This window comes from Carcharhinus amblyrhynchos, chromosome 9 (assembly GCF_965287045.1).
Source record: "Carcharhinus amblyrhynchos chromosome 9, sCarAmb.v2.hapA, whole genome shotgun sequence".
Lineage (NCBI taxonomy): Eukaryota > Metazoa > Chordata > Chondrichthyes > Carcharhiniformes > Carcharhinidae > Carcharhinus > Carcharhinus amblyrhynchos.
This window is the reverse complement of record NC_137332.1, coordinates 73576356-73590450: the sequence shown is the minus strand read 5'-3', so window position 1 is coordinate 73590450 and position 14095 is coordinate 73576356. Positions and strand designations below refer to the sequence as shown.

At 40.1% G+C, this 14095-nt stretch overlaps 1 protein-coding gene across 1 annotated transcript in view; it reads left to right on the top strand.

Moving 5' to 3' along the window:
• The window catches only part of LOC145348587 (ral guanine nucleotide dissociation stimulator-like 1), a 91489-nt gene that overhangs the window by 50878 nt on the left and 26516 nt on the right, over positions 1–14095 (top strand). The window contains exons 14-18 of the mRNA XM_080196775.1: positions 1984–2177; positions 6481–6614; positions 9173–9388; positions 10182–10285; positions 11237–11321. Of these exons, the coding sequence (XP_080052901.1) occupies positions 1984–2177; positions 6481–6614; positions 9173–9388; positions 10182–10285; positions 11237–11321 (733 nt within the window). The remainder of the gene's footprint in view (positions 1–1983; positions 2178–6480; positions 6615–9172; positions 9389–10181; positions 10286–11236; positions 11322–14095) is intronic.

Here is a 14095-nt window from a genome sequence, read left to right as displayed (position 1 = left end):
TTCTACTTCATTTGGAATACAAGATTGTGAACTGTTGCCATCCCTATATTTAAAAGAAAATTATATAGAAACTTCCTCATGGATACCTCCCATAGCAGTACAGCAAACACCATTCCAGACCATATTTATCATGTTAAACTGCCGGACTGCCTTTTAAAATTGTTATTGCAGCAGAAGCCCATTGTGACTGCCCTGGCTCTCCAAATGAACATGATGAATTAGTGCCATTGTCTTTCCTTTTCCTTATATCCCTGCACGTTGTTTATATTAATGTAATCATTGAATGCCTTGTTTGAACCTGCCTCCATCACAATTCCAGACCCAAACCACCCGTTGTGTGGTATTTTTTCCTTGCATCACATTTGTTTCTTTTGCAAATCACTTTAAATTCTTGCCCTCTCATTCTTGATCCCTTGAACAGAAACAGTTTCTTATCTAATCTATCCAGCCCCCTCATGATTTTGGACATCACTATTCAACCTCCTCTTAGTCGTTGCCTTGCCAAGGAGAACAGTCCAACCCTGAAGATGTTCAATGGCGTATGCATGATAAAATTGCATCAACATAAATATCCAGAATTCTGTTTACCTCAACTATTTCTAACCCCCATCCCCGGCCACACTACTTGTGAAAGTTTCAAAAACCGCCATCTAATGCAGTCATGCACCTGGAGAGTGGCCATTAACAAAACCAACTGACCAAAACTTTAAATAGTGAACCTTCAGTTTTTTTTTCATGGTGAGCAGCCAATGGTGTATAGATGCTTAAATGACATGATTTGGACTTTGTGGCAAATTGCAGGTAGGCAAGCTACTGCCATCTCCCCCCTCCACCCCCATTTTAATAGGGATGAAATTGGTTAGTCTCAGTAGAGTCTGTGCATGCATGTAATCCACACAATATGGAATTACTGAGAACAGATGTGTGCAACTTTTAAAGGCATGTTCTTCTGTTTCAGTTAAATGGAGCAAAAAAGGTAAAGTGTCATAGTCCAAAATGACTGTAGGCTGCTCTCCCTCTCAAACATTTAACCTGAAGATCCTAAGGCAGGTGACAAGATTGAGAAGATGGGATTTTCGTGTATAATCTCAGCCAGTATGGGAATTGAACCTGTGCTGTTGGCATTGAAGCAGCTGTTGGTTTAACTGAGCTAAACCAACCTCTAGTCAGATTTAGTAAACGGTGCATATTTGTAGAAGAGTTTCCTAATGAAAAACTGATGACATCAATATAAATTGTATGTTATTTTAAGAAGAATTTTTCACTTTAGTCTTTACAAAAAACAATTCCTATTTTAAACACCCCTTTGTAAACTTAATCTCATCTGGAATTCAGTCCATCTCTATTTGCTGACCCAAATGTTTCCTGTTTCACCAATGCCTGAATTTGATTTTTTGAATAATTCTGATTTCTCCACGGCCTCCTATCTCTCTCATCCTTGTGAATCCCTTAAGTTCTTCTGGAGTTCCATGTTCCACTAAGTATGGTCTGTTGTGTATCTCAGCTGGATAAATCCTTCCCCTTAAACATCTCCATCTTTCTCTTTTTAAGAAGCTCTTGGAAAAATTGTCTCCTTTGGTTTGTCTGGCTTTGTTTGATGAGCCTCAGGAGGTTGAATCAGTGAAATTCCCCAAAGAAGAAATACCTTGGGAACACCACCACCCTTCAAAGTTCTGTTCAAAGACATGTCACATCCTGACATATCTTCAATCCTAGAGTGTCACTGGGTTAAAATTCAGCAGCTTGCTGCCTGATGACACCATGGGAGTACCATCAGCAAGCACACAGCTGCAGTTCAACAAGGTGGCTCATTACCACTTGCTCTCAGCTAAATAGGGAGGTACAAAGAAATGCTGGTGTGACCCATATTGGAAGAATACATTCAAAAACAGTTTTGATCTACATGTTTAAAGTTGCAGATTACTAACTTATTTTTCGCTTGATGGACAGTTACTAATTCTTCACTTGTATAATTATTTCCAGTACTATAGTCTCAATTCTACAAACCTGGCTAGACCAGTACTCAGAAGACTTCCGCCAAGTTCCAAATTACACAAGCCTCCAGAAGGTTATTGCCTACTTGAGGCAGATGATGCCAGCATCTGAGCTTGAGCAACAGGCACAGAACCTCCTTGATCAGTTTCAGAAGGAAGAATCAGGAGAACAGGAGCTTGACAGTAAGATATTAATTTTTGCATTGCAAAGATAAAAACTGCTTGTCAAAACAACAGAAGTAGAATGGAATTTTACTGTCTTGGTGGCCAGAAAATAGAATGAACTGTTCAAAAGTCCACTGACTTCAGCAAGGCCAGGAAATTCTACTGGGATGGGTGGGTGGTGGTTGCGAATATTTTATCTTGATTGCAAATACTACTGTGAAGCTTATTTTAATTTCATCTTTCAAAACTTATTTATGCTAAACACATGAAATAACATCAGAATTATGGACCTCCAATCCCTCTACAACCCCTTTTTCCTTCCTTCCTTCCCACTGTCCAAAACCAGAACAATATCAGAGCTCTCTGTTCCTTCCTCGAATGGAGACCCATCCACTACCTTACCATACCTGAATGAGCCTGTCCTAATTCTGAACAACTTCTCCTTCAACTCCATTCACTTTCTCCAAATAATGAACTGCGTGAGTCCTAGTTATGACTGCATTTTTATTTTGCAGGACCAAGTGGAACATTCATTTTTCCAGTCCTACGTGGGGCCCTCCCTCATCTCATTTTTCCAGTACCTTGATGACTGCTGTAGCCATGATCTGGGAAATTTAATTGACCTTGTTTTTGAATTCCACCTTTCCCTCACCTTCACCAGATCCAGCTCTGATTCTCCCTCCCTTGATTTTTCTCAGTTTCTGGATTCAGCCTGTCAATTAATATTTGCCACAACTACCTTGACTATATTTTTTGCACTGCTTTCTACATAGAACATAGAACAGTACAGCACGGTACAGGCCCTTCGGCCCTTGATGTTGTATCGAGCTTTGTCTGAAACTAAGATCAAGCTATCCCACTCCCTATCATTCTGGTGTGCTCCATGTGCCTATCCAATGACTGTTTGAAAGCTCCTGAAGTGTCCAACTCCACTATCACAGCAGGCAGTCCCATTCCACACACCAACCAATGAGTAAAGAACCAGCCTCAGGCATCCCTCCTATATCTCCCACCAAGAACCTTTTATAGTTATGCCTCCTAATAATAGTTACATCCACCCGAGGAAATTGTCTCTAAATGTCCACTCTATCTATCCCCCCCATCATCTTATAAACCTCTTAAGTTGCCTCTCATCCTCCTCTGCTCTAAAGAGAAAAGCCCCAGCTCCCTCAACCTTTCCTCATAAGACCTACCCTCCAAACCAGACAGCATCCTGGTAAATCTCCTCTGCACTCTCTCCAATGCTTCCACATCCTCATAGTGAGGTGACCAGAACTGCACACAATATTCCAAATGCAGTCTTGCCAAGGTTCTGTGCAGTTATAGCATAACCCTGCGACTCTTAAATCCTAACCCCTGTTAATAAATGCTAACACACTATAGGCCTTCTTCACGGCTCTATCCACTTGAGTGGCAACCTTCAAAGATCTATGGATACAAACCCAAAATCTCTGTTCTTCCACATTCCTCAGAACCCTGCTGTTGACCCTGTAATCCGCATTCAAATTGAATCACTTCACACTTATCAGGGTTAAACTCCATCTGCCATTCTTCGGCCCAGCTCTGCATCCTATCAATGTCTCTTTGCAGCCTATAACAGCCCTCCACCTCATCCACTACTCCACCAATCTTGGTGTCATCAGCAAATTTACTGACCCACCCTTCAGCCCACTCCTCCAAGTCATTAATAAAGATCGCAAATAGCAGAGGAGCCAGCACTGATCCCTGTGGTACACCGCTGGTAATTGGCCTCCAATTTTCTGATTTCCTGTAAGGACTCATACCATTCTCCCAGTTTCTTTGGCTCAATCACATCTGTTCTGCTGATGCAACCTTCCACATCAGTGCTTCTGATATAAATCAGGATTGCCATCCAGAGTGGTTGATCGACCACTTCACTGTGCCCAGTCTACTTCACACACTTTTTTGTTCTCACCCCTTTCCCTCCTTCCAGAGCACTAATTAATAGGGTCACCTTGCCCTTGCCTTCCTCTGCATCATTCTCATTTTTTTTGCCAGCTCCAGCTTGATACTGCCACCAAGTACATCTTCCCCTGCCCTCCCCTTTCAGTATTCCAGTCACCACTAACACATGTCCAGCACCTTTGTGAATTCACAGGAGATGCTACACCTGTACTTTGACCTTTTCCTTTCTCTACATCCAAGACCCCAGCCATTCTTACCAGGTGAAACAATGATATTACTTTTACTCTGAGAGAGGAGGGCAGGGGAAGATGTACTTGGTGGTGGTATCAAGCTGGAGCTGGCAAAAAAAAAATGATCCGGTGGAAGGCATGGGCAAGGTGACCCTATTAATCAGTGTTCTACTAATACTGTTTGCTGCTCAGTAGAGAGGGCCAAACTGGGTGATGACTTTGCAGAAACATGACCGTGAGTATCCTGTCAATTGTCATTTCAATTCACCACCTTGCTCCCACCTTTCTGTCCATAGCATGCTGTGATGTTCCAATGAAGATTGATACAGGTTAAGGAACAACACCTGATCTTTCATTTCCACACAATACAACACTCAACACACAACTTGGATAATAGTCTGTGACTTTTTTTTTGCTGAATTGTTTTTGATTATGTTGCAATTGGATGGCTGCTATATCATTCATCCCTCACTTGGACACAGTTATTGTTTCTTTACTGTACATATTATCACTCTAGCTATTGCATTAAAATCTTTTGTTTATTTCTCCTCTCCTCCCTTTCCTTTTGTTCCTCCCTTAAAAATCTTAATTCCAATGATAAGTCATTGATCTGAAGTAGTCTCTCCACACACTGCCAGTCCTGCTGAGCATTCTAGCATTTGTCTTTTTAACATCGGCTCCAGAGCCAGTTTCACTTCAAACCTCCATTCAAAAGAATCAGTTTTATTTGTTGTGTTGGAAATGCGCCAGTCAGCTTTTTGTGCAACGTTTAAACACTGAAGAAATTAAAAACCATTGTTGCATGGATTATTTCAATTTGGTGGGTGGAAAAGTGCTGAGAAATGAGATTGCAGCAAATGGATCCATTTGAGAGTTGGAACCAGCACCGTCAAATGATTGGCCAAATGATTGACCTGTGTTTCATTTTGAAACATCTTCATAAACATACTTTGACAACTGCCAGTTAAACTACTCGACAGCTCAATGGTAACTCAAAAGATAAAGGTTTTGAGTCTCTCTGAAAGATAAAATGTTTAATTATACACTGGATTGTAATGGAATTAATGAAATGGGAACAATGATATTTTAAAGATTATCAGATATAAAAAAAACACTGTTGACAAATTGTAATCACCAACATGCAATACATGTTGTTACAGCAACACCATTTTACCCACATATACTTCAATTGAGTATTCTGCCAGGTTGAAAGAATCATTTCCGAATGGTGTGGTGTTGTGAATTAGTTTATTTATATGTATTGTGTACAGCTTTTCACTTTACTGGCATTCTTAAGTAAACTAATTCAGAACATCTGCTAACCACAGGTTCATGCAGAGTTACGCCCAGTGGTTTTGAAGTTCATTTGGATTTCCTTTTGCATTTTTTGGAAATTGTTTCTGAATTCTGAATTTATAATTAAGCTAAGCTTGTTTAAAAATGAATCAGAGTTGAGTGTTGTGCTGACATTGACTGGAAGAGGGTCTTTTTATTTTGTTGTGGTGCCAGATACTTATTTTCCATTTCAGTCTTAACCTTTTGTAAAGCCTGTATCTGTCAAAGTATCGGAAAGGCTTTTCCAGAACTTTCAGTGTTTCTGGAAAGGACTCTGAAATGTTTCCCTCTCCTTCTCTAACCCCAATCTTTTCCTGCCCCCTCCTTGCACTACCAATTTGAGGCGTTATGATTACAGAGTACACAAGCACAAGATATACATCATGCAACCTTAAGAGGAAGATGCACTATGATCTGATTTTTGCCTGGCAGCATTTACTGTGACCTATTGGCGATTTCTTCTTGCTGTTCCTATCAATGGTATCTATATTACATTCTGTGACTTGCTCTATGAAATAAGAACATACCAAGTATAGTGGAAGATTTATTCAGACACAGATTAGCTTCCCATCTATCAGGACTGCTTAATGGGAACACATCAATAAATATTTTCTTGCTACTCAAGTGCTCTCCATTAAGAGACTTTGACTGTAACATTGTTAAAGATTAATTTCACTGAATCTAGATTTAAAAAATACAGCTGTAAGAACATTTTAAACCAGTGCTAGATTTCAAATTGTGCATATTTGAGAAGTGTACTGTTTTTAGAAAGTTTAGTTAAGCGCCATGAACTTTGGGCACAAAATAAATGTCTCCTTTCAATTGGACAGATAGTAACTATGGAAACATCACTTTCCAACTGGGAGAGGAAGGGGGTGTAGAGATAAAGGGAGTTGACAAGAAACAGGACATCCTCTCCTTCCCGTCAGTCATCATTGCAGAGCAGCTGACGTACATGGATGCTGTGAGTAAACGTGAACTTGGGGCCGTTCTGTAGGGACTAGTTGCCCATTACGCCGCGTGTGATGTTTTGGATGGCAGTCAGTGATCCAATCTCCCTTCACATCATTAGCAGTCACTATAACTGAGTTCACACACAGTGCAGTGTCTAAGACACCAGAACATGTTTGACATGTGACCTCAGTGACAAGATTGGAGTGTCTTTCAATGAAAACTTCAACAGCTGCCTTTGTTTCTCTGAAGGTGAAAGTCATGTGAAACAAGTAGCCGTTGGGGGTGACTGAAAACCCCTTTATTATTAAGGTCTACTGTTAAACTTCTATGCATTGTGTAATAGTATTGCAGGATTAAAGCTGCAATGTTCACAGCTGGCATAAAAATGGTAACAAATATGAGCAGGCCAGTGCAGTTTCCTTTTTAGTTTTCAGATAAACACTGATACAAGTCTGGCTTGCATGGAAAAAGCTTGGCAAACTTTTCATGGTGTATAGCAGTCAAAGTGCAACCAGTCTGCTTGAGTATCCTAGAGAGTTACAGCATGGAAACAGGCACTTTGGCCGAATTTGTCCATACCACCCAGTTTTTAACCATTAAGCTAGTCCCAATTGCCCATATTTGGCCCATATCCCACTCTACCAATCTTACCCATGTAACTGTCTAAATGTTTTTAACAAGACAATTGTACCTGTCTCTACTACTACCTCTGGCAGCTCATTCCAAATGCCCACCACACTGTGGAGGGGGTAGGAGGGCGGCGGGAGGGAAATTGCCCCTCTAGACCCATTTGTATCTCTCCCTTCTCACCTTGAACCAAGCCCTCTAGTTTTAGACTTTCCAACTTCGGGAAAAGATGTTCACTATCTACCTGATCTGTGCCCCTCTATTTTATAGACCGCCAAGATCACCCGAAGCCTCCTATGCTCCAGATAAACAAAGTCCCAGCCTCTCCTTGTAATTCAAACCATAATGTCCCAGTACCTCCCTAGTCAATCTTTTTTACACTTTTTTTCCCCCAGTTTAATAATATCTTTTCTATAAAAATAGGGTGACCAGAACTGTTCACAGTATTCCAAGTATGGCCTTACCAATATCATGTACAAGTCCCAACTGATGTATTCAATGTTATCATTTATGATGAGACAAATTTAACATATGCCATTGGAGGGTACAAATAGGCTGTAAAATTAGTCTTTTGCCCAATCCCATCTGGACAAGTTAAGTTAAAATTGCAATCTATGGTTGTCTCAAAATAAAATGTTTTAGAAATCTGTTTAATTGAAATGCCTAGTCTATGCAGGACATCTTACTTTCTTAGAATATTGGGAGAGGGCAGCTGTTTAACAGTAAAACATTCTATAAATTGACTTCCTTTAGTCCAGATCAGTTATCCTCCTCTCCAAACATCATTGGATCCAGGTAATATATTACATGCTGCTTTAGCACCCTGAATCCACCCACCCTACTTCAACTACATGCTGCCTCTTTGGCAAAATGATCTGCAGACATGGAAGTTAGCTTCTACCGGTACTTTGATGCCTAACTCTACCTCTCTGCCATTTTTCTTGGCCTTTTGCCTTGTCATTTGCATTGTTAGACTGGCAGTTCATTCAGTTGTGCATGAACAAGCCATAAATTTCCCAGCATTGATCATGGAGGAGAATGAAAGCACAGTCCATCTTCAGCTGGCACTAAACTGCATGCCTTCCCAGTCACCATCTCTGATTAAAAACAAACTGTCTACAGCATGTACAAGTGTCACTTTTAACCCCATCGCACAAAGAATTCAGTTCAATTCTAATACTGCCTGCTTTTGATCATAGAACAACCAATCTTCCACTGAAGCCATTGTTCATGCCTTTCATTTCCATATCCAAAACTCTTCAGGAGCTCCTCCAAAACTCTTGACACTGTATCCTATCAGCACAAATTCACCACTTCTCCAACTCTAGTATTTTCTGCCTATATTCCATGCCTGCATTTCCTCCCCAAATCTCTTCTGCCTCTTCCTGCTACGGCCTTTCTTAAAACATACATCTTTGACTAAGGTTTTGGTCAATCTTCCTAATATTGGCCCTTGTTTCTGGCAATGTCTTGAATCCCATCTCCATATGATTGAGTAATATAGTTGTAGCTGTTGTGGTTCACTCTCACCTTTTACTTTGAAGATCTTGTTAAGTGTTACCAAATATTTTAATTGGTGTATGAGAGGCTTTTGTAAAGTAGATAATCTGGTCAAAAACCATCTGTCACTCATTTATGGGGTAGAAATTTGTCTCAGGTGGTTGTGCAAATTGTGTGGTATTGGATTAGCCACTCATTATATATACACCATCCAATGTTAGCAGGCAGCTGAACAGATCCTGCATGTTTCACTCCACTAATTCACTCCCATATCTGTGAGAATTATACACTGTCACTGTCTAACCTTTGTATTTTAGTTTTAAATGTACAAAGCAGTGAAGCTGGTTGACCTTTATCTGGGCAAGTTTTGTTTGCACTTTAGTGTTCAAAAGGTCTATGGTAGTAAAAACATCTTTAGTATTCATTTTTATTTTTGATCAGTACCTGTTCAAAAAGGTGGTCCCCCATCATTGCCTGCGATGCATCTGGTCCCAATGGGACAAGAAGGAAAACAAACATCTAGCACCTACAGTCCAGGCTACCACCACCCAATTCAATCTCGTCACTAAGTGTGTCATCAGTACCATATTAAATGATCTCCAGTTGAAACCACAGCAGAGGGCTAAAATAATTGACAAGTGGATTCGCATTGCTCAGGTATGACATGGTTTATCGATCTCTATGCAAAAGGCAAAATCCCACAAGGATGTGGAAGGCAGCATGCAAGCAATTTGGGTTGGGTGTTAACAAGTACCTCATGGATAGGTTTTATTCAGATCCTGTTTCCTGCCCTCGGGAGTGGGAATTATGACTGATTTAATTTCTCCTGCTTCTTTTTGTAGAGCCAAAATGTATGGTGGGCACTGCTGCTGCTATCTTAGTTGAGATCAGCTAACTTGGATATCAACAGTTTTATTTTAGTCAAAATGTAGCCAATAAAAATGTACTCAATTTTCTGATTTATATGCTTTTCTTTCGAAGATTATCTTGTGCTGCCTGTACTACCCTTTTTGCTCCATGTTAGAAGTTACAATATTTATTACCAATTCATCAGCCTAATAAAATAGGCAGAGGCTTCCCCTCTCCTCTTCCCTTCCCTCCCCTCTTCCACTCTTCTTTTCCCCTCCCTCCCCTCTTCCCCTCTCTTCCCTCTTCCCCTCTTCCCCACTTCCCCTCTCCCCTCCCCTCTTCCCCTCTCCCCTTCCTCCTCCTCTCTTCCCTTCCCCCCTCCCCCGTCTTCCTCTGAAACACACTATCTGACCACAGCTGAAGAGATTGTGGTAGAGGAAAAATAAGGGAGTAACGAGCGTGAAGTGTGACAATGTTTTTCCGTAATCCGTTTTTGCTGCTGTTATTTTCAAAGCTGAACTTCTGTTAATATCTCAGATTCTGTCTTATCAGCAAATGGGAGCTGCTGTTACTTACACAGAACTCCTTTGTTTTCCAACAGAAATGTAGGAACTTGAAGAATTTTTCATCTCTGTATGCGATTGTGTCTGCAATGCAGTCAACTCAAATATTCAAGTTGAAGAAGACTTGGGCATTCGTATCAAAGTAAGTTTGTTTTCCACAGTAGCTGTGAAATATTTCTGATAAACATACAGTACTGGATAGCAAGTTCTACGTGTGTCAATAAGACTACCAGAGGTACTTGCTGTGCACTCCTAACAATTGGCTAATTGTCAGAATCGTTCTTCCTTCAGCTAGCGCAAGGGACCTGGGTTCAATTTAGGCCTTGAGTGACTGTGGAGTTTGCACATTCTGTGGCTGCATGGTTTTTCCCCTTGGTGTCCAGTGGGACTAACAGGGTAAATCCATGGAGTTAGGACCTAGATTTGATTGTTATTGGCGCAGGTTGGTTGGGCTGAATGGCCTCCTTCTGCACTGTAGGAATTCCGATTCTTAATAAAGCTGTTCACCTTGAACTTTAAATTATTGTGCTCCCAAACTGATCTACTCTTAGATATAACCTGCCTCAATTCTCCCAAAATGATGCTGTGCCAGCCATATAAGATGGTGGATAAAAGCAAATTCCTGTGGATGCTGGAATCTGAAAAGAGCTGAACATTCAAAGAGTCATCTGGACTCAAAACATCAGCTCTTTTCTCCCCTTACAGATGCTGCCAGACCTGCTGAGATTTTCCAGCATTTTTCTCTTTTTTGATTTCATAAAGGATGCTGGAAGTATAGAAAAGACAGTCTTTTATCTCCTGAGGAAGTGCAATAAATCTCTGAGAGCATACACCTGTAATTTTTATCTCTGTGCTGCAGACAATTTAATCCTGTTTGCATTTTTGGGTTTCTTGACAGTTTCTCTTGCTGCCAATAATATTTGCCACAGGATAGCTAATCCGATTCATTAACATTAAATTCTGTAAAACTGCCAAAATGCTCATCATCCTCCATTGTCTTCGTTACCTGTTTGTAGATGTTGGAGTCCTTGGCAGCCATTAGTTAATCTCCTTCTATTCCCTCATGAGTAATTTGTCTCATTCTCTTGACTAGGCACAGTACATCTATGTTTCACGAGCTTTCAGGTATATTCTCCAATGAAAATAACTCTCTGACAAATAGAGACCTGCTAATGAAGGTAAGTTGTTGCATGTGGCCCAATGGATCTATTTTAGTGAGCTGTTCAATGTTTTAAAATAAGTAATAAATAGTATCTATAATGAGTTAAACTGGCTGCTGACTACATGTGAATGTTGTCAACCAATGAAGCAATAAGTGTACTAGGTGGTCTGGCTTGACTGAAGCATTCAAAGCCTGTTGGATGCTAACTTTTTAAATAAACGTTTAATGTGGGTATGCTGCCAAGAATACAACCTAAGTATATCTTAGAAATTTGAACTTGAAGTATAAAGTGAGACTTGTGCCAATGATTTTTTTGCTTTGTGCACTGAGGGCATGTAATTAAAACCCAAAGTGGAAGAGTTACAGATTCGATTGGTTCCCCTAAATATTTATTTGTTAAATTATCACCTGTTTTTCTTGTTTGTCCTCTATAATAAGGATTAGTTGTTGCATGAGAACTGGGGCATATTTGTAATCCGATTGCTTTATTTGTTGAATATTTCAGACTGTAATGATCTAGTTTTGCATAGTTTGTATCAAAACAGACAACAATCACAGCATCTGGAAACATTGTGCTTTTATTTGTTTTAAGAGAGCCACGTACTCCAGGAATACTGAATCACTGAAATTTTATACATAGAAGTTTACAGTGATGAAGGGGCCACTCATCCCATTGTGACCATACTGGCTGATTAGTAGCCGTCAGTCTAATCTCACTTTCCAGCTCTTGATCCGTAATTTTGATAGTGTACATTCAGGAAGTTAGAGGATCTCTCGTCACTACCAGTGAGTTCCCAAACCCTGCCACTGTTATTAGAACCATTGGAATATCCACCCTTGTGGTTCCTAGTAAACCCTACTCTTCATTTGGTTCTGCATTGGTTCTTAATGTATTCTGACAAAGTCTTTGGGCTTCTTTGATTTTCTTGTCAATATCTTGATGCCCTCTCTTTACTTCCCTAATTTTTTAATGTCACCTCTACACTTTTTTCTCCTCCTAGATTCTTCATAGCACTGAGCCTTTGGTATCTGTCATAAGCTTCCTTTTCTTTCTTCTCCTAAGCCTCTTGACAGCCAGGGGCCCTGGATTTGTTAGTCCACTTTTTTTGAGGGACATATTTGATCTAAACTTTTGGTATCTCTTCCTTGCCTGCCTCCCATTGACAGCTAAGACTAATTGAATAACAACTCCTTTTCTCTGATGTGCTTATCGAAAATATTGGATGATTGTTAATGATTTTGCCAGGATATTTTTGAAAGTTCTGGAAGACAGCGAAGTATGCCAGAGTCCTACACCAGAAAAAACAAGCCCAACAAGGAATGCGCACTCGCCTTGTTTTGGATAGGGCTTACAGCACCTAACTCTCGGTATCTGAGAAGGACCAAAATGCAATCGGTCAAATTGAGGGGTTTGACAGGATTGCCTGTTTTAATATGTGTTTGACATGATTTTGCAATGCCATGCTGTGGTTGTACAAAGTTGATGTGACTATTTATCGACTTGCTGGATTTTGGCAGTGTGACAATAATTCAGTTCATCTGAATTGATTTTGCCTTTTCTAAAAGAACATGATTCAGCTCAAGCACATGTTGTTGCACTTCTAGGAATTGCAGCTACATTCTTCTCCTTCTACCCTTTTCACCACCATGCCTGTTTTTAGTGCTTGGATTCGTGAGGAGCATTTTTATTTCGCCACTTTCAGGCACTCCCTTTCAAACATGTCTTCTTTGATTTGAATTAGTGTCCAATAGGATGGAAGGCAGTAAATCTATGCTAATATTGTAACAATCAACACTGACACATGTGTTTTGAAGAAAATGGTGATCTTATAAAGCATTTGACCATCTCTGGGGGAATGTACCCCCAAAATTAGATACAGGTTTTATCTTGAAGCGCTTCCAAAGTTGTTTTTCACTTGATTAAGCTGTTTGGCCTAGTAAATGACATGCAGGAGGCCTAAATTTGATTTTGCTTCTCCCTGTAGTGGAATTTTCCTGCATATTTTCAGTTGAATAATTGGGCTGAATGGTCAACATAGTAGTCAAGAATAAGGTACATTCCCAAAATTCATAATTTGTGGGTTGCAGCAAGTGTTCAGTCTGTCTTGGGCTGTTTAAAAAAATATTAAGGCATTCCAGTGTCATCTGTACATACAATAGCACATCCTGGCATATTTATCATCACTTGGGTATCAAGAAGCCATTGTTTCTTGCTTTTGCCATAAGCTCCCTCCTTTGCTCAGACTGAACTGGACAGTGGAAAAACTTTGCCTTTCTGTTTTATCTCAACCTTTCTCCTATGTGCACTCCATCACCAAAGTCCTTTTGCAGCATCTTGTGTCCCACACCAACTTAGTTCCAGTGTCCTTGCAATCTTTAATCTTTACATTTGATGGGATACTTCCAACACCCCACTTTTGACTAGCCTTAAGTCTAACTTTGTACCTCATCCTTGACTTGTTACTCCCTCCTTCTCGCGAACTTGAGGAATGTTCTGAAAAGCTTTATTTTCAATCAAAATTTCAGTGAACTCTCCTAACATTTGTGCTCATGGTCCATTCATTTTTATCTGTTTAATTTCGCCAACTTATAAAGTGATTAGTTACATTATAAATATCGAGGTGCCAAATTATCCCACGTGCTTCATTGTGTACAGAGCAGAAAATAATCAAGCATGGGTTGTTGTTTAATTCCTAATCAATTTTGGAGGTAGTCAAAGCATTTGTCTTCTGAATTCAAAGAGGACTGTGTAGTATTTTTGTTAGGACTAATCTGTCAGACACCCTGACC